This window comes from Phragmites australis, chromosome 3, assembly GCF_958298935.1.
Source record: "Phragmites australis chromosome 3, lpPhrAust1.1, whole genome shotgun sequence".
In the NCBI taxonomy this organism is placed as follows: domain Eukaryota; kingdom Viridiplantae; phylum Streptophyta; class Magnoliopsida; order Poales; family Poaceae; genus Phragmites; species Phragmites australis.
In genome coordinates this window covers 47,308,724-47,333,234 of record NC_084923.1, presented here as the reverse complement: position 1 = coordinate 47,333,234, position 24,511 = coordinate 47,308,724, and the positions used below count along the sequence as shown (strand labels likewise).

The following is a 24,511-nucleotide window of genomic DNA, read 5'->3' as shown; positions in this document are numbered from 1 at the left end:
CTTATACTCCTCTCATATACTACTAATACTACATCTAGATAATATATAATAATCTAAATCATCCGATCTAAAAATAGATAACCCAAATTCCTCTTAGGCCACCGTAAAATTTACCAGCTAAGTAGTCCTAGCAACGAAAGTCGTATTTGATCTAGAAATAATCGGTAACTAAAAGTCCACATGCACCTACAGGACAGAGGCAGATATAGTCTAATTCATGTACCTCCTAGAGACGCTAGGCAGAGCTGTCAACATGCCAAGCTCGAGCTGAAATGAGCCTATAGTTGTGGTTCAAGATTCGAGCTCGGAGTAACCTTGATATATACAAGCGTAGCGCGGGTACTTAAATGACGAGTACGCGTTATTGGCAAGTCTATTGCTCAAATCGTCTTGTTGCTGCGCAAGTTTCAGTCGACAATGAGTGAAGAATCACCCGCTGGTCCTCCAAGGTTTAGTGTCCTCTGGCCATGGCAGAGTAGGAGCCATCAGAGATAGTCAAATAGACCACTCGGATCGGTTTGACACGAGCTCGCCTTGGCACGGTCCGAATGGCCTAGTTCAAACGACACGACTACTATAATGGGTTGTGCTGTGTCAGTCCGTGTGCCTTCCTCTCGGCCCACGGCACGACCCGTCGGTCACCGTATCGTGCCGGGTCGGCTCAGGCACGATTGCAGTTTGGCGGCACAGTAGGTCCGGCGGGTATGACAGACACGTCGGGTACGACGCCACGGATGATCCAACGGCACACGGGTGGTCCGTCGGCACAGCCAGTCCGATAAAATAAAAAATAGCTACAAAATTAAAAATATATATATAGAAAATAGATAAAAATAAGATTAAAAATAGAAAATAGATAAAAAAAAATAACTACAAAATTATATATATATATATATATATAGAAAATAGAGATGTATGTAGCACATTAGACCATCCTCAACTATTTTCTCTTTATTTTGTTTTCTTCCTGATTCTTTTCCCCGTTACTATTCCATTTATTTTTCCATATTCAACAGCTTTCTTTCGAAAAAATTTGTAAAGTGAAAGAAGAGATAATTCCATCTTGAGAGAATAGTATTAAAAATCCTCTCATGGAAAAAAAACACTGAAGAGCTCTTCCTGAAAAAATTCAGAGGCGGAAGGAATCAATTGGACATGATATTAGCACCACGGAACATGGGACGACCGGTAGGCACCAACGTTTTTCGCGTGAATAATTTATCCACAGTGCAGTGCATGCATCTGAACCGACGCGCACACAGTTACTAACACGCGGGCAAATTCATCCCGTGTCGCTGCCGCTATATAAACGTGGGCAGAAGCACCCCATCCGTGCAACAAGAAGCCCCAAGCTTTCTAGCATTCGAGAACGAAGCAGCTAGTAGTGTGAGCTTCCGATCACAGCACAGCCGCTGGTAGCTTGCAAACCAGAGTAGATAAGATCCAACCGATCGATCGATCAGGCAACAGTCCCACCTACCGATCGACACCGGTGCAGGTAACTGAGCTAGCGATCGACATGGCTTTCGCTCTCAAGACAGCATCTCCGTCCCTGTCGTCTTCCCCGGCGGTTCAGTCGTCGCCGCTCCCGAGGCGGGCTGCGGCGGTGGCGCCGGTGCCGGAGCGGAGGAGGGCTGTGGCTGCCGTCAGGGCGGTTGCGGTGGCTTCGTCAGCCCCGGCGCCGGCCAAGCCCGCCGGCAAGCGATGCCTGCCTGTGTCGCAGACATTGTCCAGGCTCAGGGCGAAGGGCAAGGTGCGTGGTTGTGTGAACGTCTGTCGTATGTCGGTTCCCGTACGTGTACGGATATTAACTGAACCTTTGATGTGCCGTGAGCAGACGGCGTTCATCCCGTACATCACCGCCGGCGACCCCGACCTGACGACGACGGCGGAGGCGCTGCGGCTCCTGGACGCCTGCGGCGCCGACGTCATCGAGCTCGGCATGCCCTTCTCCGACCCCAGCGCCGACGGGCCGATCATCCAGGCACGCACACCTAGCTAGCCACATGATCACTCAGCTTGGCATGCATGAGCGCGCGCGCATGAACGACTTGGTTTGACGATGCATGCGCTCAACTGATCATCTGCAGGCTTCGACGGCGCGGGCGCTGGCGGGCGGCGTGACCCCGGACGGCGTGCTGGAGATGCTCAAGGAGGTGACCCCGGAGCTGTCCTGCCCGGTGGTGCTCTACTCCTACTTCAACCCCATCGTGCGGCGAGGGATCGCCGAATTCGCCGCCGCCGTCAAAGAAGCCGGCGTACACGGTCTTATAGTGCCTGATCTCCCTTATGTGCCCACGTGTGCTCTCAGGAGTGAAGCCATGAAGAACAGCCTCGAGCTGGTACGTAGGTCCATTTATTCATACCTCATCAAGCATGAGCATGAAGGAAATTAAGAAAGCTTTTGTCTGACATGAACAATGGCTTCATGCAGGTACTGCTGACAACACCAGCTACACCAGCAGAGAGGATGAAGGAGATCACGAAAGCTTCAGAAGGATTTGTTTATCTGGTGAGCGTCAATGGAGTTACGGGCCCCCGCGCAAACGTGAACTCGCGTGTTCAGTCTCTGATTCAGGAGGTTAAACAGGTATGTGTTTTGCTGGAGAAGTGAAGAGTCAAGAGTGCTGCTCAACTGACTGTCAGTTACTAAGCTAGCTTGTTTTGCTGTCTGCAGGCCACTGACAAACCTGTGGCTGTTGGCTTTGGCATATCCAAACCTGAGCATGTAAAGCAGGTAAAAAAATCACCACCAACTAAAACTCTTCCTTAAGAGCTGACAAGCTGCTTTAACATTTTTAACTGCAAAAATTCGACTTCATCAATTGTAAATGGACACAGATTGCAGAGTGGGGTGCAGATGGGGTGATCATTGGTAGTGCCATGGTGAGGCAGTTAGGTGAAGCATCTTCTCCCGAAGAAGGCTTGAGAAAGCTAGAGAACTATGCCGGGAGCATAAAGAATGCACTGCCATGATATGCAGATACTGCAGGACCAGTAAATTCATCGGATCACGTAATAAAGCGTGGCGATCAGTAAACTGAGGCTGCCTTTATTTTGACCCTGCAGAAAGATGTACCCTAGTCCTAGCCGGAATTATTGTTTATTTGTATCTCACTACACAACGATTAGATCTTCATCACTAGATCATTACCGTGTACATTAGAAATAACCAATCTGGCAGGATGAAGCTAGTTGGCTTGTAACTGTTGTAACAAGTCAACAGTAAAAATACTGGATTCATGATACTGCAAACTGCGCTCATTCATATTGCTTAGTACTCAGCCCTTCTACCCCTCTCTCTACGTACCGTTAGAGACGAAAAAGGCGACAAGTTCGATCCAGCGATGTTCTTCCTGGTTCTCCCTCTCCTTCGGCAGCCTCCTAGGCGCCGGATGGGGAGGGGAACCGGTATTCGGCGGCAAGTGTACATATTCAGCCTTCGTATATGCTCATAGCGATGTGGTTGCTTGGGGGCATTTTACCTCTTCTAATCCCTCTCTGATGGCGTTGTTGCTAATGGTTCTCCTTTAGATGGAGAAGCTGCAGACGATGCTCCAAACAGTGAGATTCTAACAGATCTTTTGCTCTCCCGCGCACAGCTCTCTGTGTTCCGTGTTTGTCTCCAGTGTTGGAGGCGATTCCGACGAGTGACGGACCACCAGCCGGCGAGGAAGCTCTGACGAGAAGACGAACCATCCATTTTGCTCAGCATTCTTTCTTTCAGGCTGTGGATGTGTCTGTTGATGACGACGCTCCACCCAAACCAGGTGTTGGGTGCGTGTTTTTCACGCAATCAGCATGCTTTCTGATTGTTTGCTGGTTCCTTTCTGATATGCGTTGATTGATTGATTGATTGCTGTGGCGGTCACCCTGAAATGGCCTCTGATGTGGATGCCGCTTGGTAACACAACCGACATTGCCCTGCCACACAAGGGCCAGGGTCACTCCGCTAGTCCACGTACGGTACGGTGGTCGTCGTTCTCCAAACAGTACGATGCTGCTTGCGCGTGCAATATTTGCTTGCTGTCTCCATTCTTTACCTCGGAAGCAAATTTTATAAAAAAATTCGTAAAACTTTATTTATATTATTTATTTTGTTGTTTAATGGCTGAACTAAATAGAAAAAAGAAAAAGTAGATATGTATATCATTAAAAAAAGATCTTTTGTGAAATATAATCCTATAAAAAAATTCTCTTTGCTTTTGAACAACAAACTTACGCATCAGTTTCTGTGCCCAGCTGTGACGGACAACTAGCCGGCAAGGAAGCTCTGACGTTATCCAACAATTTGTCTGAAGATGGTGTCGGTGTGTAAAGTTTATAAGAGAAGGGGCTGACAGAATAGTATTGGCGTGAGTTGAGGGGCCCACGGCCAGGTGAGGGTGTTAAAGAATTGTTTTGGTTTATAATAATAATCTGTAAGTTAAAATAAACAGACTAGATTATAAAAATTGGATCATATAATTTATTTTTTAATTATAACAATCTAACCATCTGTTTTTCACTATCTTCTACAGATTATACAATTTTATTTTTATAATATAGCTTCCACAATATAGTTTTTCACAATCTATAATTTACAAACTGTTTTTTTTAATCTATAGTTAAACAAACATATCTAGCTCCTAGCCAATATGCTATTGGGTTGGATGATGGTGTAGTCCCCTTGTTTGGGTTGTTTCGGTGCCAGGTCGTTGGTTCTAACACCGGCAGCCGTTTATTTGTTCTTTGCATCGTTGATGTACCTAGATTTGCGCTTGGTGGTGCCGGTTCAGAGGCTGTCGCTGGCGGATTATGGTTTTAGGACATCAATTTTGGTGGATCCGAAGCTGATGTCAGCAGTCTTGCTTTCTCCTAACTCTGGCAAGGTTACAACCGATGTGCTTCAATCAATTTTAAAGCGTCTCGACCAATCTTGGGACAGGTCGCTAACCCTTGTGGCTTACCAAAGTTCTGTGCCCTCTTGTTAGATTGGGTAGGATCTTTACTACTCGCCTCGGCACTTGTCTCTTCTAAGCTTTTGCTCGGTGAGGAGGCATGCAGGCATGGCAATTGGTATGAAAAAATTCATTGAATTTTATAATATTATGAAAGTACTTTTAAAATAAATATACACTATTTTCTATTAGAATATATTTTAAAAATTATTGAATTTAGGATATTGTGAATGTATTTTTTAAGATAAATCTACGCATATAATTTTTATGGTTTTTAAATGAAATATTTAAAAGTTATTGTTAGTCAAAGTTTTAAAGGTTTAATCGAATTTTTAAAGAAACGATATGTGTTTATGATGGGATGGAGTACTGGTTTGGTGATAAACAATGAGTGTATATGCGCTAGCATTGCTAGCCTGTTTGCATCAGTTTGTTCCAATATCTCCATCTTTTTCAGAGTGCCAAAATGGTCTTATAGTCGTCTATGGAAGTTTGTCTCCGTTGCCTTGAAGTTGCTGCGACTCGCAAACAATTGATGAATTATGAACAAATCCCCACATGAGTCCCATGAATTCCCGCGTTGTCCCAGCTCCGGCTGGGTGGTTCTCGCATGGCCTCCTCCCCTCCGGTGTTCTGATCGTGCAACATTGTGCGGGGCTTGTCACAGAGACTGATCGGTAAGTTTGTTGTTAAGGATGGCAGGGGCCCCGGCCCATTGTTCCATGTCCTCTTCAGTGACAACTTTTTTAACAGTGCTATCCTATCTACTCTATATGATTTTTATCAAAGGCCTGGGGATGGATCCCGCTCAGCTCGAACTCCACTGTAGAATCAAGCCCATGCTCGTGCGTGTCCGCGAACCAGGATCGATCCTCCAACCCATGCTTCGCTCCTCACCGAGCTTACCGCCCTAGGCTTTGCTCGTTCGCCTTCAGCCACAGATTCGGAACGCATGATGAAACAAACTGGTCATCTTCAGCGTTGCACAGATGCAAGGCAAGATGAGATGGCAAGTGGTCCACTGACGCAACGATCCATCTAGAAGAGAGAGAAGTCAAAAGAAAAATCTAGGGCAGAGATAGAGAGAGGAGAGAGAGAGGGGAACAGAAAGTATGCATGGAATGATGGACGCGGACTGTTGGGAGAACGACGGCCAGACCGTACCGTACGTGAACCGAGGCCTGGGCCTTTGCTTCCCTGGAGTGGCGGGACCGTGTGCTTGTTGTGTCACCAGATGCCGACGGTGTCCGTGTGAGACAACAGGTAGTTAAAAATATATTTTTTTATAATATTATTATAGTATCTTCTAACACTATTATAATTTCATATTTTTTTAATTTTCAGCAGGTACTAGATTTTCTACCTTCTATTACTCTACTTCTCTCCTCAAATCTACACGCATACTCTGTAAACAGTGATATGAACTACTTTTTGCATCAGCAAATTTACCTATCCCGGCTGCCACTGCTTCCCTGTAGCACCGAAAAAAGCAACTTTGCCTCTTTTGCTTGAGACGGATGCGGGATGATAAGAGAAGCAAAATCGTCGGCACAGTAATACGGCCCGTAGATGCCGCTCCTGGTGGAGCTGGCCTCAGAGGCCATTTCAAGGCTATCGCTGCCCTCCTAACTTTCCATCGGTGGCAACATAGGAAGGTCTACTGTTATCAGTAATAGAAGTTATAGTATTTGTAAGATTTGTTGGGCAGATATTTAACTTAAAAAAATTTAAACAGATTATTTTTAGCGATACAAATTTTTAGAAGTTGGCCGTAAGTAATTTGAGGGTCTTTAGTTAAAATATTTTTTCTTATTTTAAACTAAAAATAAATATTTAAACTACTTTATTATATCTTATAAATTTTAAATTCTATAAGAATCTTGGCTCTTGTAAGCTTAACACTGGAGGAACATTCGAGTTTTAATGGATATGCATATATATTATGCGTGGTGACATCTCGAACTCGGAACAGATAAGCTCGGTAATATAAGTTTGGCACGAGTACTGATTATGGGATAAGCTCGAAAAAGTTCAGCTCAACTAGGCCCAAGTCTAAGAGAAATGATGCCAACTAGTCTTGTCAAGTTTGATAAGCTATGTACATGTTCGAATTCGGCTCAAATGTTTACCCTTTACCATTCAAGTGAGCGCAAGTAGCTTATTGAGTTCAGGCTTATCTTCCAGCACTAAAAATGGTCATGCAGAAACGGAAGGGCCTCGAGCAGAGGAACAAAAGGAGACAGCAAGCTTGTCTTTACCCACAGGTTATGTCCAATAATGCACTTATTTGTTTTGGCCAGCAAACGGGGTGTTTCGATGTTGGTAAACCTTGTTAAAGATGTTCGAAGTTTAGTTCAGATTGGGACTCAACCATGAGAATTATGGTCAGATATAGTTCAAACCTTAACGAAACACGTGTAACGTTCTCCAGAAAATAAAAGGAATTTGTGGATCTTTTACAAGTTCATCTTGAAATCTATTATCTTAATATTTGAGAGGAAAAATAAGCTATACGGTTGCTCTCAAATCCACAGAATTACCATGTAAATCTGGGGAAAAAAATCAAGATCAATCATTGTTATGAACATCTAACTATCTAGATTTAATCGTAGAGTCCGTATCAAATACGATCAATAAATAACTAAATTTGAAAACTAAAGAGTCCATATCAAATACAATTAATAGATATCTAAATTCGGAATTAGAAATTATGGGAAATTAATAGTTTGATTTCCATATGGTTTGGCAAACAAAATATTTAAATAAAGAGTTAAAATAAAATAAAATAAAAATTAATTAAAACTAGGGTTAGAATAGAAAAAAGGAGTCATGTCAAATATAGTATTAGAAAAAAATTATTATAAAAATCAAATACCTAAATAAAGAGTCTATGTAAAATACAATTAATCAATAACTAAAATTCATACTAAAAATAATGAAAAAAAAATCAAAAATGTTACTAAGATAATATATTTAAAAGCAATGTGTAGCTAACGGTTGGCGCATCAAGTAGACAACACGTAATACACAACACGCAGGCAAGACAAATCTATTCTAATTTAGGTTGGACTACTTATATCTGACATACGATTTTAGCAGTTGATCAAAGTGTATATGGATCGAACTAATACATATATATAATTTGAGTACAACCGTAAAGCATAAATAAATTCTTTTCCAGTAACATATTTTTTTATCTCTTCTTCTAATTTTTTTTATCTCTTCTCCTAATTTTATGCGTTTTACAACTAAATGACACTAACCTCATAAAGACATATAAAAAATTATTTTTAATCAAATGTACTGTGACAAAAATATTACAGCGAGGCTAACTATGCTATTAGGTGGGCCACCTTGCTATACCACGTTCACTCTCAAGTCCACGGAATTACGACATTAACCTGAAAAAAAGAAAAAAAAATCCAGATCACTCATTATTATAAACATCTAACAGTCTAAATTAAACCACTGAGCCTATATCAAACATAATTAATACATAGATAAATTTTAAATTAAAAGATATGGAAAATTAGCCGTTCGATTTCCATACAGTTTGAGAAGCAAAACATCTAAATAGAGATTCCAATATTTGAGAGGAAAAAGGAGCACTATTCGCTCTCACGACCACAAAATTACCATGTTAATCTGATCTAGACCACTTATTATTACGAGCATCTATGGTCTAGGTTAAATAAAAAGTCTATATCAAATATGATTATTAAATAGGTAAATTCGGAATAAAAGATATGGAAAATTAGCAGTTTGATTTCCATACGATTTTGGAAAGAAAAACATCTAAATAAAGAGTCTAAATAAAATAAAATAAATAATTATTAAAATTGGGGTTGTAATAAAAGAAGAAGGATCCATAGCAAATATATTCTTAAAAAATCAATTATTATAAAAATCAAATATCTAAATAAGAGTCCATATAAAATACAATTAATCAATAACTAAAACTTATAATAAAAAATAATGAAATTTTTTAAATTTTTTACTCAGATAATAGATTAAGAAACACCGTGTAGCTCAATGTCATCGTATCAGCCAGGCAGCAGGCAGGGCACATCATGAAAACAATACAAATATATTTTGATTTTTATTAGGATACCTACAACTGAAGTACAATTATGACTGTTGATCAAAACATATAAGAATAGAGCCAACACATATAGACAATTCAAGTATAAATTTAGAGTATAAATATTTTTTTCTTCCACTAAAATAATTTTATCTTTTATACATTTTGTAATTAAATGACACTAATCTGATAAAAACTAAAAACACTAAATTTTAATTAAAAATTATTATAATATAAATCACGCTATTAATATGGCTCAGCTTCCTAGTTTTTAGTTTTGACAAATCTCTGTAATTTTTCTTTTGAGTTAATACAAATCCTGTAATTTTTCTTTTGAGTTTTGACAAATCCATCATGACTTAAGGTGCTCAACCATCCATCTTACTTGTTATCACACATAATCTCAAGGTCATCTTGAGTCCTCGATGAATATGGCCATAATAAGTTACTAGACATGTGTAGGGAAAAGCACCATACCATAAGGCTTATCATAGTGATGTAAATTGCTGCTTCATTGTATCCTGCAACTCATCCCCTAAACCATTGTTTTCGTGTAAAAAAACCATTCTTACAGCATTGGTTTTCCTAATATAGGTCATCTGTGTTTAGTGTCAAGTACAGGCTTACCCCTAAAGCATAATCGAATCCTCGGTTCTGTTCTCCTTTCTGCTCTCGAGAAATCTCAACACAATCTGCTCAAAATTAAGTACGGTCTATAAGCACACAAATTAGCAGTGCAAAAAAACAGATCAGAGTAGTTTTGTTCATGTCAGATTACCTGGTCCAACCTAATCCCACAAACCTTGGCAAATAGAGCGAATATTCCGCTGGATAAGATCTCGTGCAAACTATGAATGGAATCCGAGAGCTGAAGATGGACATACCTGCATTGGCAAAAGACCGCTTGGCACCACGACCCTTCACCCTGTCGCACGCCTCGGCCCCGCCGCTTGCCGCACGTCTCGCCCCCGTCGTGCGTTAGGGCGCTAGACGGGGTCGGAGGAGACGACACCGACGTTAGGGTGCCACGACCGCCTCCCTTCGCATCGCAACCCGCAGCCGAGGGGAATCTATACATGCTGGGCGGCATGCAGGAGGTGTGGAGCGCCGCGTAGGTGCTCCTAGCTCCGCCTTCGTCGACCTATCCTGCCGCCAGCTTCGCTCACTCCTGTCGTCGCCGGCTTCGCCCACTCCTGGTGCCACCTTGCCCGCAAATCTAGCCACCATCTCCGCTCAACCCTAGTCATGGGAGACGAAATGTGTGAAATGGAATGGGCCGGGCCAGTTCTCACCATTCGGGCAGTCCATATATTCAACCTATGAATTTGTACGATATAACTATTATGCTATTTCTTCTTTCCCCAAAAATATCATTCTAATACATATACTCCTTTCATATACTACTCATACTATATCTAGATAATATGTAGTATTCTAACTAATCTAAATCATTCAATAAAAAATAAATAACCCAAATTCATCTGAGACCATCGATAAAAAAATTTATGGAAGGGGGACGCCGAGCACATGTTGCACGCAGAAGCAACATCGTACTTGATCAAACATGTCAACTCACATGACAGGTTTACTAGCTACTAGTCCTAGCAACGAAAGTCGTACTTGATCTAGAAATAATCGGTAACTAAAAGTCCACATGCACCTACAGGACAGAGGCAGATGTAGTCTAATTCATGTACCTCCTAGAGACGCTAAGCTAGCAGAGCTGTCAACATGCCAAGCTCGAGCTGAAATGAGCCTATAATTGTGGTTCAAGATTCGAGCTCGGAGTAAACTTGATATATATACAAGCGTAGCGCGGGTTTTTAAATGACGAGTACGCGTTATTGGCAAGTCTATTGCTCAAATCGTCTTGTTGCTGCGCAAGTTTCAGTCGGCAGTGAGTGAAGAATCACCCGCTGGTCTTCCAAGGTTTAGGGTCCCTGGCCGTGGCAGAGTAGGAGCCATCATAGATAGCTAAATAGGCCCGACTTAGCACGATTCGAGTGGCTCGGTCTGAATGGTCTGACTACTGCAACCGGATGTGCCGTATTAGTCCGCGTGCCTTTCTCTTGTCAAACGGCATGGTCTGTTGGCCACCATGCTGCGTTAGGTCGCCTTATGCACGATTGCGGTTCGGTAGCTCAGCCGACCTGGCAGGCACGACAGGCACGGCGGGCACGGCACCACGGACGATCTAATGGCACACGGGTGGTTCGTCGACACAGCCGGTCTAATAAAATAAAAAATAAGTAAAAAATTAAAAAATATATAGAAAATAGATAAAAATGAGATAAAAATAGAAAATAGATAAAAAAAATACCTACAAAATTAAAAATATATATAGAAAGTAGAGTATGTATATAGCACATTAGACTATCTTAACCATTTTCTCTTCATTTCATTCCTTTCTAATTTCTTTCCTTGTTCATATTTTTTTTCCTTATCTTCAGCAGCTTTTTTTCGAAAAGATTTGTAAAAAGAAATGAGAGATAATTTCATCCTGTAGGGAATAATATTGAAAATTTTCTCATAAAAAGAATCTTGAAGTGAAACCGTTAAAACGACGAAAAAAACATAAATTCTTCACGAAAGGATTCCAGATCGCGAAACAAATTAGTTGGACATGACGTTAGCGCCACGGAACATGGGACGACCGGTAGGCACCAACGTTTTTCGCTTGAATAATTTATCCACAGTGCAGTGCATGCATCTGAACCGACGCGCACACAGTTACTAACACGCCGGCAAATTCATCCCGTGTCGCTGCCGCTATATAAACGTGGGCAGAAGCACCCCATCCTTGCAACAAGAAGCCCCAAGCTTTCTAGCATTCGAGAACGAAGCAGCTAGTAGTGTGAGCTTCCGATCACAGCACAGCCGCTGGTAGCTTGCAAGCCAGAGTAGATAAGATCCAACCGATCGATCGATCAGGCAACAGTCCCACCTACCGATCGACACCGGTGCAGGTAACTGAGCTAGCGATCGACATGGCTTTCGCTCTCAAGACAGCATCTCCGTCCCCGTCGTCTTCCCCGGCGGTTCAGTCGTCGCCGCTCCCGAGGCGGGCTGCGGCGGTGGCGCCGGTGCCGGGGCGGAGGAGGGCTGCGGTTGCGGTGGCTTCGTCAGCCCCGGCGCCGGCCAAGCCCGCCGGCAAGCGATGCCTGCCTGTGTCGCAGACATTGTCCAGGCTCAGGGCGAAGGGCAAGGTGCGTGGTTGTGTGAACGTCTGTCGTATCGTATGTCGGTTCCCGTACGTGTACGGATATTAACTGAACCTTTGATGTGCCGTGAGCAGACGGCGTTCATCCCGTACATCACCGCCGGCGACCCCGACCTGACGACGACGGCGGAGGCGCTGCGGCTCCTGGACGCCTGCGGCGCCGACGTCATCGAGCTCGGCATGCCCTTCTCCGACCCCAGCGCCGACGGGCCGATCATCCAGGCACGCACACCTAGCTAGCCACATGATCACTCAGCTTGGCATGCATGAGCGCGCGCGCATGAACGACTTGGTTTGACGATGCATGCGCTCAACTGATCATCTGCAGGCTTCGACGGCGCGGGCGCTGGCGGGCGGCGTGACCCCGGACGGCGTGCTGGAGATGCTCAAGGAGGTGACCCCGGAGCTGTCCTGCCCGGTGGTGCTCTACTCCTACTTCAACCCCATCGTGCGGCGAGGGATCGCCGACTTCGCCGCCGCAGTCAAACAAGCCGGCGTACACGGTCTTATAGTGCCTGATCTTCCTTATATGCCCACGTGTGCTCTCAGGAGTGAAGCCATGAAGAACAGCCTCGAGCTGGTACGTAGGTCCATTTATTCATACCCCATCAAGCATGAGCATGAAGGAAATTAAGAAAGCTTTTGTCTGACATGAACAATGGCTTCATGCAGGTACTGCTGACAACACCAGCTACACCAGCAGAGAGGATGAAGGAGATCACGAAAGCTTCAGAAGGATTTGTTTATCTGGTGAGCGTCAATGGAGTTACGGGCCCCCGCGCAAACGTGAACTCGCGTGTTCAGCCTCTGATTCAGGAGGTTAAACAGGTATGTGTTTTGCTGGAGAAGTGAAGAGTCAAGAGTGCTGCTCAACTGACTGTCAGTTACTAAGCTAGCTTGTGTTGCTGTCTGCAGGCCACTGACAAACCTGTGGCTGTTGGCTTTGGCATATCCAAACCTGAGCATGTAAAGCAGGTAAAAAAATCACCACCAACTAAAACTCTTTCTTAAGAGCTGACAATCTGCTTAACATTTTTAACTGCAAAAATTCGACTTCATCAATTGTAAATGGACACAGATTGCAGAGTGGGGTGCAGATGGGGTGATCATTGGCAGTGCCATGGTGAAGCAGTTAGGTGAAGCATCTTCTCCCAAAGAAGGCTTGAGAAGGCTAGAGAATTATGTCAGGAGCATGAAGAATGCACTGCCATGATATGCAGATACTGCAGGACCAGTACTAAATTCATCGGATCACGTAATAAAACGCGGCGACCAGTAAACTGAAGCTGCCTTTCTTTTGGCCCTGCAGAAAGATGTACCGTAGTCAGCCGGAATTATTGTTTATTTGTATCTCACTACTCAAAGATTAGATCTTCATCACTAGATCATTACCGTGTACATTAGAAATAACCAATCTGGCAGGATGAAGCTAGTTGTCTTGTAACTGTTGTAATAAGTCAACAGTAAAAATATAGGATCCATGGTACTGCAAACTGCGCTTATGCATATTGCTTAGTACTCGACATTTCTACCCCTCTCTCTACTTGCCGTGAGACACAAAAAAAAGACGACAAGTTCGATCCAGTGATGTTCTTCCTGGTTCTCCCTCTCCTTCGGCAGCCTCCTAGGCGCCGGATGGGGAGGGGAACCGGTATTCGGCGGCAAGTGTACATATTTAGCCCTCGTATATGCTCATAGCGATGTGGTTGCTTGGGGGCATTTTGCCTCTTCTAATCCCTCTCTGATGGCGTTGTTGCTAATGGTTCTCCTTTAGATGGAGAAACTGTAGACGATGCTCCAAACAGTGAGGTTCTAACAAATCTTTTGCTCTCCCGTGCACAGCTCTCTGTGTTCCGTGTTTGTCTCCAGTGTTGGAGGCGATTCCGACGAGTGACGGACCACCAGCCGGCGAGGAAGCTCTGACGAGAAGACGAACCATCCATTTTGCTCAGCATTCTTTCTTTCAGGCTGTGGATGTGTCTGTTGATGACGACGCTCCACCCAAACCAGGTGTTGGGTGCGTGTTTTTCACGCAAATCAGCATGCTTTCTGATTGTTTGCTGGTTCCTTTCTGATATGCGTTGATTGATTGATTGATTGCTGTGGCGGTCACCCTGAAATGGCCTCTGATGTGGATGCCGCTTGGTAACACAACGACATTGCCTTGCCACACAAGGGCTAGGGTCACTCCATTAGTCCACGTACGGTACGGTGGTCGTCGTTCTCCAAACAGTACGATGCTGCTTGCGCGTGCAATACGTGCTCGCCGTCTCCATTCCATGCCTGGAAGCAAATTTAATAAGATTTTATAAAAAAATCTTTGTAGATTTTTATTTATATTATTTATCTGGTAGTTTAATAGCTGAACTAAAGAGAGAAAAAAGAGTAGATGTGCATATTATTAAAAAATGATCTTTTATGAAATATAATCCTATAAAGTTTAATTCTCTCTGCTTTTGAACAACAAACTTACGCATCAGTTTCTGTGCCAAGCTGTGACGGACCACTAGCCGGCAAGGAAGCTCTGACGTTATCCAATAATTTGTCTGAAGATGGCGTCGGTGTGTAAAGTTTATAAGAGAAGAGGCTGACAGAATAGTGTTGGCGTGAATTGAGGGGCCCACTGCCAGGTGAGGGTGTTAAAGGATTTGTTTCGGTTTATAATCATAATTTGTAAGTTAAAATAAACATAATAGATTATAAAAATTGGATCATACAATTTATCTTCTAGATTGTAACAATCTAACAATATATTTTTTACTATCTTCTGCAGATTATACAATTTTATTTTTATAATATAGCTTTCACAATATAGTTTTTCACAATCTATAATTTACAAACTGTTTTTTATAATCTATAGTTAAAATAAACATATCCTAGCCCCTAGCCAATATGCTATTGGGTTGGATGATGGTGTAGTCCCCTTGTTTGGGTTGTTCCCGTGCCAGGTCGTTGGTTCTAACACCGGCAGCCGTTTATTTGTTCTTTGCATCGTTGATGTACCTAGATTTGCGCTTGGTAGTGCCGGTTCAGAGGCTGTCGCTGGCGGATTATGGTTTTAGGACATCAATTTTGGTGGATCCGAAGCTGATGTCAGCAGTCTTGCTTTCTCCTAACTCTGGCAAGGTTAACAACTGATGTGATTCGATCGATTTTGAAGTGTCTCGACCAATCTTGGTATAGGTCGCTAACGCTTGTGGCTTATGAAAGTTCTGGTGCCCCCTTGTTAGATTGGGTAGGATCTTTACTACTCGCCTTGGGCACTTGTCTCTTCTAAGCTTTTGGTCGGTGAGGAGGCATGGAGCCATGGCAATAGGCATGAAAAAATTCATTGAATTTATAATATTATGAAAGTATTTTTTTAAATAAATATATGCTATTTTCTTTTAGAATATATTTTAAAAATTTATTGAATTTAGGATATTGTGAAAGTATTTTTAAGATAAATCTACGCATATAATTTTTATGATTTTTAAATGAAATATTTAAAAGTTATTGTTAGTCAAAGTTTTAAAGGTTTAATCGATTTTTTAAAGAAACGATATGTGTTTACGATGGGATGGAGTACTGGTTTGGCGATAAACAATGAGTGTATATGCGCTAGCATTGCTAGCCTGTTTGCATCAGTTTCTTCCAATATCTCCATCTTTTTCAGAGTGCCAAAATGGTCTCATAGTCGTCTATGGAAGTTTGTCTCCGTTGCCTTGAAGTTGCTGCGACTCGCAAACAATTGATGAATTATGAACAAATCCCCACATGAGTCCCATGAATTCCCGCGTTGTCCCAGCTCCAGCTGGGTGGTTCTCGCATGGCCTCCTCCCCTCCGGTGTTCTGATCGTGCAACATTGTGCGGGGCTGGGCACAGAGACTGATCGGTAAGTTTGTTGCTCAGGATGGCAGGGGCCCTGGCCCATTGTTCCATGTCCTCTTCAGTGACAATTTTTTTTAACAGTGCTATCCTATTTATAGGATTTTTATTGAAGGTCTGGGACTATGTGCGGGGATATATAGATCCCGCTCGGCTGAACTCCACCGTAGAATCAAGCCACATGCTTCGTGCGTGTCCGCAAACCATGGATCAAGCCCATGCTCGTGCGTGTCCGCGAACCAGGATCAATCCTCCAACCCATGCTTCGCTCCTCACCAAGCTTACCGCCCTAGGCTTTACTCGTTCGCCTTCAGAGCATGATGAAACAAACTGGTCATCTTCAACGTTGCACAGATGCAAGGCAAGATGAGATGGCAAGCGGTCCACTGACGCAACGATCCATCTAGAAGAGAGAGAATTGTCAAAAGAAATTATATTTTTTTTAATCTTCAACAGGTATCATATTTCTTACTTTTTATTACTCTACTTCTCCCCTCGAACCTACACGCATATTCTGTAAACAGTGATACGAACTACTTTTTGCATCAGCAAATTTGCCCATCCGAGCTGCCACTACTTCCCTGTAGCACCGAAAAAAGCAACTTTGCCTCCTCCGTTGGAGACGTATGCGGGATGGAAAGAGAAGCAAAATCGTCGGTATAGTGATACGGCCCGTCGATGCCGCTCCTGTTGGAGTTGGCCTCGGAGGCCATTTCAGGGCTATCACTGCCCTCCTAATTTCCATCGGTGGCAACATAGAAATGTCTACTATTATCAGTAACAAAAGTTATAGTATTTGTAAGATTTGATGGACATATATCTAACTTAAAAATTCTTAAACAGATTATTTTTAGCTCTACAAATTTTTAGAATTTGGTCGTAAGTAATTTGAGGGTCTTTAGTTAAAATATTTTTTCTTATTTTAAACTAAAAATAAATATATAAACTACTTTATTTTATCTTATAAATTTTAAATTCTATAAGAATCTTGGCTCTAGTAAGCTTAACACTGGAGGAACATTCGAGTTTTAATGGATATGCATATATATTATGCGTGGTGACATCTCGAACTCGGAACAGATAAGCTCGGTAATATAAGTTTGGCACGAGGACTGATTATGGGATAAGCTCGAAAAAGTTCAGCTCAACTAGGCCCAAGTCTAAGAGAAATGATGCCAACTAGTCTTGTCAAGTTTGATAAGCTATGTGCATGTTCGAATTCGGCTCAAATTTTTACCCTTTACCATTCAAGTGAGCGCAAGTAGCTTATTGAGTTCAGGCTTATCTTCCAGCACTAAAAATGGTCATGCAGAAACGGAAGGGCCTCGAGCAGAGGAACAAAAGGAGACAGCAAGCTTGTCTTTACCCACAGGTTATGTCCAATAGTGCACTTATTTGTTTTGGCCAGCAAACGGGGTGTTTCGATGTTGGTAAACCTTGTTAAAGATGTTCGAAGTTTAGTTCAGATTGGGACTCCACCATGAGAATTATGGTCAGATATAGTTCAAACCTTAACGAAACACGTGTAACGTTCTCCAGAAAATAAAAGGAATTTGTGGATCTTTTACAAGTTCATCTTGAAATCTATTATCTTAATATTTGAGAGGAAAAATAAGCTATACGGTTGCTCTCAAATCCACAGAATTACCATGTAAATCTGGAAAAAAAAAATCAAGATCAATCATTATTATGAACATCTAACTATCTAGATTTAATCGTAGAGTCCGTATCAAATACGATCAATAAATAACTAAATTTGAAAACTAAAGAGTCCATATCAAATACAATTAATAGATATCTAAATTCGGAATTAGAAATTATGGGAAATTAATAGTTTGATTTCCATATGGTTTGGCAAACAAAATATTTAAATAAAGAGTTAAAATAAAATAAAATAAAAATTAATTAAAACTAGTGTTAGAATAGAAAAAAGGAGTCATGTCAAATATAGTATTAGAAAAAAATTATTATAAAAATCAAATACCTAAATAAAGAGTCTATGTAAAATACAATTAATCAATAACTAAAATTCATACTAAAAATAATGAAAAAAAATCAAAATTGTTACTAAGATAATATATTTAAAAGCAATGTGTAGCTAACGGTCGGTGCATCAAATAGACAACAGGTAATACACAACACGCAGACAAGACAAATCTATTCTAATTTAGGTTGGACTACTTACATCTGACATACGATTTTAGCAGTTGATCAAAGTGTATATGGATCGAACTAATACATATATATAATTCGAGTACAACCGTAAAGCATAAATAAATTCTTTTCCAGTAACATATTTTTTTATCTCTTCTTCTAATTTTTTATCTCTTCTCCTCATTTTATGCGTTTTACAACTAAATGACACTAACCTCATAAAGACATATAAAAATTATTTTTAATCAAATGTACTGTGACAAAATATTGCAGCGAGGCTAACTATGCTATTAGGTGGGCCACCTTGCTATACCACGTTCACTCTCAAGTCCACGAAATTACGACATTAATCTGAAAAAAAGAAAAAAAAATCCAGATCACTCATTATTATGAACATCTAATAGTCTAAATTAAACCACTGAGCCTATATCAAATATAATTAATAAATAGATAAATTCTAAATTAAAAGATATGGAAAATTAGACGTTCGATTTCCATACGGTTTGAGAAGCAAAACATCTAAATAAAGATTCCAATATTTGAGAGGAAAAAGGAGAGCTATTCGCTCTCAAGACCACAAAATTACCATATTAATCTGATCTAGACCACTCATTATTACGAACATCTAATGGTCTAGGTTAAATTTTTTACTCAGATAATAGATTAAGAAACACCGTGTAGCTCAAGGTCATCGTATCAGCCAGGCAGCAGGCAGGGCACATCACGAAAATAATACAAATATATTTTGATTTTTATTAGAATACCTACAACTGAAGTACAATTATGACTGTTGATCAAAACATATAAGAATAGAGCCAACACATATATACAATTCAAGTATAAATTTAGAGTATAAATATTTTTTTTCCACTAAAATAATTTTATCTTTTATACATTTTGTAATTAAATGACACAAATCTGATAAAAACTAAAAACACTAAATTTTAATTAAAAATTATTATAATATAAGTCACGCTATTAATATGGCTCAGCTTCCTAGTTTTTAGTTTTGACAAATCTCTGTAATTTTTCTTTTGAGTTAATACAAATCCTGTAATTTTTCTTTTGAGTTTTGACAAATCCATCATGACTTAAGGTGCTCAACCATCCATCTTACTTGTTCTCACACATAATCTCAAGGTCATCTTGAGTCCTCGATGAATATGGCCATAGTAAGTTACTAGACATGTGTAGGGAAAAGCACCATACCATAAGGCTTATCATAGTGATGTAAATTGTTGCTTCATTGTATCTGCAACTCATCCCCTAAACCATTGTTTTCGTGTAAAAAAATCATTCTTACAGCATTGGTTTTCCTAATATAGGTCATCTGTGTTTAGTGTCAAGTACAGGCTTACCCCTAAAGCATAATCGAATCCTCGGTTTGTTCTCCTTTCTGCTCTCGAGAAATCTCAACACAATCTGCTCAAAATTAAGTATGGTCTATAAGCACACAAATTGGCAGTGCAAAAAAATAGATCAGAGTAGTTTTGTTCATGTCAGATTACCTGGCCCAACCTAATCCCACAAACCTTGGCAAATAGAGCGAATATTCTGCCGGATAAGATCTCGTGCAGATTGTGAATGGAATCCGAGAGCTGAAGACGGACATATCTGCATCGGCAAAAGACCGCTTGGCACCACGACCTTTCACCCTGCCGCACGCCTCGGCCGTGCCGCTTGCCACGCGTCTCGCCCCCGTCGTGCGTTAGGGCGCCAGACGGGGTCGGAGGAGACGACACCGACGTTAGGGTGCCACAACTGCCTCCCTCCGCATCGCAACCCGCAGCCGAGGGGAATCTATACATGCTGGGCGGCATGCAGGAGGTGTGGAGCGCCGCGTAGGTGCTCCTAGCTCCGCCTTCGTCGACCTATCCTACCGCCAGCTTCACTCACTCCTGGTGTCGCCGACTTCGCCCACTCCTGATGCCACCTTGCCCGCAAATCGAGCCACCATCTCCGCTCAACCCTAGTCACGGGAGACGAAATGTGTGAAATGAAATGGGCCGGGCCAGTTCTCACCATTCGGGCAGTCCATACATTCAACCTATGAATTTGCACGATATAACTACTATGCCATTTCTTGTTTTCCAAAAATACTTTTCTAATACATATACTTTTCTCATATACTATTCATACTATATCTAGATAATATGTAGCATTCTAACTAATCTAGGTCAATCAATAAAAAATAAATAACCTAAATTCATCTGAGACCATCGTAAAAAATTTCATGGAAGGGGGACGGCGAGCACATGTTGCACGCACAAGCAACATCGTACTTGATCAAACATGTCAACTCGCATGACAGGTTTACTAGCTACTAGTCCTAGCTACGAAAGTCGTACTTGATCTAGAAATAATCGGTAACTAAAAGTCCACATGCACCTACAGGACACAGGCAGATGTAGTCTAATTCATGTACCTCCTAGAGACGCTAAGCTAGCAGAGCTGTCAACATGCCAAGCTCGAGCTGAAATGAGCCTATAGTTGTGGTTCAAGATTCGAGCTCGGAGTAAACTTGATATATACAAGCGTAGCGCGGGTTTTTAAATGACGAGTACGCGTTATTGGCAAGTCTATTGCTCAAATCGTCTTGTTGCTGCGCAAGTTTCAGTTGACAGTGAGTGAAGAATCACCCGCTGGTCTTCCAAGGTTTAGGGTCCCTGGCCGTGGCAGAGTAGGAGCCATCAGAGATAGCTAAATAGGTCACTCAGGCCGATCCAATATGGGCCCGCCTTAGCACGATTCGAGTGGCTCAGTTTGAATGGTCCGCGTGCCTTTCTCTTAGCTCATGGCACGTCTTGTTGGCCACCGTGTCGTGCCGGGTCGACTCATGCACGATTGCGGTTCGGTGGTCTGGCGGGCACGGGAACACGAGCGGTCTAACGGTAAACGGGTGGTTCGTCGGTATAGCCGGCTTGATAAAATAAAAAATAACTATAAAATTAAAAAATATAAAAAAATAGATAAAAATGAGATAAAAATAGAAAATAGATAAAAAAATACCTATAAAATTAAAAATATATATAGAATGTAGAGTATGTATATAGCACATTAGATCATCTTAACCATTTTCTCTTTACTTCATTCCCTTTCTGATACACTTCCTTGATATATTTTCTTTATTTTTTCTTATCTTCAGCATTTTTTTTCGAAGGGATTTGTAAAAAGGAATGAGAGATAATTCGGTCCTGTATAGAATAATATTGAAAATTTTCTCATTAAAAGAATCTTAAAGTGAAACCGTTAAAACGATGAAAGAAATGTAAATTTCTTCACGAAAGGATTCCAGATCGCGAAAGAAATCAGTTGGACATAACGTTAGCACCACGGAACATGGGACGACCGGTAGGCACCAACGTTTTTCGCGTGAATAATTTATCCACAGTGCAGTGCATGCATCTGAACCGACGCGCACACAGTTACTAACACGCGGGCAAATTCATCCCGTGTCGCTGCCGCTATATAAACGTGGGCAGAAGCACCCCATCCTTGCAACAAGAAGCCCCGAGCTTTCTAGCATTCGAGAACGAAGCAGCTAGTAGTGTGAGCTTCCGATCACAGCACAGCCGCTGGTAGCTTGCAAGCCAGAGTAGATAAGATCCAACCGATCGATCGATCAGGCAACAGTCCCACCTACCGATCGACACCGGTGCAGGTAACTGAGCTAGCGATCGACATGGCTTTCGCTCTCAAGACAGCATCTCCGTCCCCGTCGTCTTCCCCGGCGGTTCAGTCGTCGCCGCTCCCGAGGCGGGCTGCGGCGGTGGCGCCGGTGCCGGGGCGGAGGAGGGCTGCGGTTGCGGTGGCTTCGTCAGCCCCGCCGCCGGCCAAGCCCGCCGGCAAGCGATGCCTGCCTGTGTCGCAGACATTGTCCAGGCTCAGGGCGAAGGGCAAGGTGCGTGGTTGTGTGAACGTCTGTCGTATCGTATGTCGGTTCCCGTACGTGTACGGATATTAACCGAACCTTTGGTGTGCCGTGAGCAGACGGCGTTCATCCCGTACATCACCGCCGGCGACCCCGACCTGACGACGACGGCGGAGGCGCTGCGGCTCCTGGACGCCTGCGGCGCCGACGTCATCGAGCTCGGCATGCCCTTCTCCGACCCCAGCGCCGACGGGCCGATCATCCAGGCACGCACACCTAGCTAGCCACATGATCACTCAGCTTGGCATGCATGAGCGCGCGCGCATGAACGACTTAGTTTGACGATGCATGCGCTCAACTGATCATCTGCAGGCTTCGACGGCGCGGGCGCTGGCGGGCGGCGTGACCCCGGACGGCGTGCTGGAGATGCTCAAGGAGGTGACCCCGGAGCTGTCCTGCCCGGTGGTGCTCTACTCCTACTTCAACCCCATCGTGCGGCGAGGGATCGCCGAATTCGCCGCCGCCGTCAAAGAAGCCGGCGTACACGGTCTTATAGTGCCTGATCTCCCTTATGTGCCCACGTGTGCTCTCAGGAGTGAAGCCATGAAGAACAGCCTCGAGCTGGTACGTAGGTCCATTTATTCATACCTCATCAAGCATGAGCATGAAGGAAATTAAGAAAGCTTTTGTCTGACATGAACAATGGCTTCATGCAGGTACTGCTGACAACACCAGCTACACCAGCAGAGAGGATGAAGGAGATCACGAAAGCTTCAGAAGGATTTGTTTATCTGGTGAGCGTCAATGGAGTTACGGGCCCCCGCGCAAACGTGAACTCGCGTGTTCAGTCTCTGATTCAGGAGGTTAAACAGGTATGTGTTTTGCTGGAGAAGTGAAGAGTCAAGAGTGCTGCTCAACTGACTGTCAGTTACTAAGCTAGTTTGTTTTGCTGTCTGCAGGCCACTGACAAACCTGTGGCTGTTGGCTTTGGCATATCCAAACCTGAGCATGTAAAGCAGGTAAAAAAATCACCACCAACTAAAACTCTTCCTTAAGAGCTGACAAGCTGCTTAACATTTTTAACTGCAAAAATTCAACTTCATCAATTGTAAATGGACACAGATTGCAGAGTGGGGTGCAGATGGGGTGATCATTGGCAGTGCCATGGTGAGGCAGTTAGGTGAAGCATCTTCTCCAAAAGAAGGCTTGAGAAGGCTAGAGAACTATGCCAGGAGCATGAAGAATGCACTGCCATGATATGCAGATACTGCAGGACCAGTAAATTCATCGGATCACGTAATAAAGCGCGGTGATCAGTAAACTGAGGCTGCCTTTATTTTGACCCTGCAGAAAGATGTACCCTAGTCCTAGCCGGAATTATTGTTTATTTGTATCTCACTACTCAACGATTAGATCTTCATCACTAGATCATTACCGTGTACATTAGAAATAACCAATCTGGCAGGATGAAGCTAGTTGGCTTGTAACTGTTGTAACAAGTCAACAGTAAAAATACTGGATTCATGATACTGCAAACTGCGCTCATTCATATTGCTTAGTACTCAGCCCTTCTACCCCTCTCTCTACGTACCGTTAGAGACGAAAAAGGCGACAAGTTCGATCCAGCGATGTTCTTCCTGGTTCACCCTCTCCTTCGGCAGCCTCCTAGGCGCCGGATGGGGAGGGGAACCGGTATTCGGCGGCAAGTGTACATATTCAGCCTTTGTATATGCTCATAGCGATGTGGTTGCTTGGGGGCATTTTGCCTCTTCTAATCCCTCTCTGATGGCGTTGTTGCTAATGGTTCTCCTTTAGATGGAGAAACTGTAGACGATGCTCCAAACAGTGAGGTTCTAACAAATCTTTTGCTCTCCCGTGCACAGCTCTCTGTGTTCCGTGTTTGTCTCCAGTGTTGGAGGCGATTCCGACGAGTGACGGACCACCAGCCGGCGAGGAAGCTCTGACGAGAAGACGAACCATCCATTTTGCTCAGCATTCTTTCTTTCAGGCTGTGGATGTGTCTGTTGATGACGACGCTCCACCCAAACCAGGTGTTGGGTGCGTGTTTTTCACGCAAATCAGCATGCTTTCTGATTGTTTGCTGGTTCCTTTCTGATATGCGTTGATTGATTGATTGATTGCTGTGGCGGTCACCCTGAAATGGCCTCTGATGTGGATGCCGCTTGGTAACACAACCGACATTGCCCTGCCACACAAGGGCCAGGGTCACTCCGCTAGTCCACGTAAGGTACGGTGGTCGTCGTTCTCCAAACAGTACGATGCTGCTTGCGCGTGCAATATTTGCTTGCTGTCTCCATTCTTTACCTCGGAAGCAAATTTTATAAAAAAATTCGTAAAACTTTATTTATATTATTTA

At 42.9% G+C, this 24,511-nt stretch overlaps 3 protein-coding genes across 3 annotated transcripts; all 3 read left to right on the top strand.

Moving 5' to 3' along the window:
- The first annotated feature begins 1,325 nt into the window (after positions 1–1,325).
- Positions 1,326–3,255, top strand: LOC133913529 (indole-3-glycerol phosphate lyase, chloroplastic-like). The gene is made up of 6 exons (XM_062356702.1): positions 1,326–1,753; positions 1,838–1,984; positions 2,091–2,342; positions 2,435–2,590; positions 2,678–2,737; positions 2,842–3,255. Exons 1-6 carry the CDS (start codon positions 1,520–1,522, stop codon positions 2,974–2,976), a joined length of 984 nt encoding a protein of 327 aa, XP_062212686.1. The 5' UTR covers positions 1,326–1,519; the 3' UTR covers positions 2,977–3,255.
- Positions 3,256–11,807: 8,552 nt separating this feature from the next.
- LOC133913528 (indole-3-glycerol phosphate lyase, chloroplastic-like) lies at positions 11,808–13,770 on the top strand. The gene is made up of 6 exons (XM_062356701.1): positions 11,808–12,227; positions 12,317–12,463; positions 12,570–12,821; positions 12,914–13,069; positions 13,157–13,216; positions 13,320–13,770. The coding sequence occupies exons 1-6, from the start codon at positions 12,009–12,011 to the stop codon at positions 13,452–13,454; spliced, it is 969 nt and encodes a 322-aa protein (XP_062212685.1). The 5' UTR covers positions 11,808–12,008; the 3' UTR covers positions 13,455–13,770.
- Positions 13,771–21,753: 7,983 nt separating this feature from the next.
- LOC133913527 (indole-3-glycerol phosphate lyase, chloroplastic-like) lies at positions 21,754–23,670 on the top strand. The gene is made up of 6 exons (XM_062356700.1): positions 21,754–22,164; positions 22,254–22,400; positions 22,507–22,758; positions 22,851–23,006; positions 23,094–23,153; positions 23,257–23,670. Exons 1-6 carry the CDS (start codon positions 21,946–21,948, stop codon positions 23,389–23,391), a joined length of 969 nt encoding a protein of 322 aa, XP_062212684.1. The 5' UTR covers positions 21,754–21,945; the 3' UTR covers positions 23,392–23,670.
- Positions 23,671–24,511: the final 841 nt, after the last annotated feature.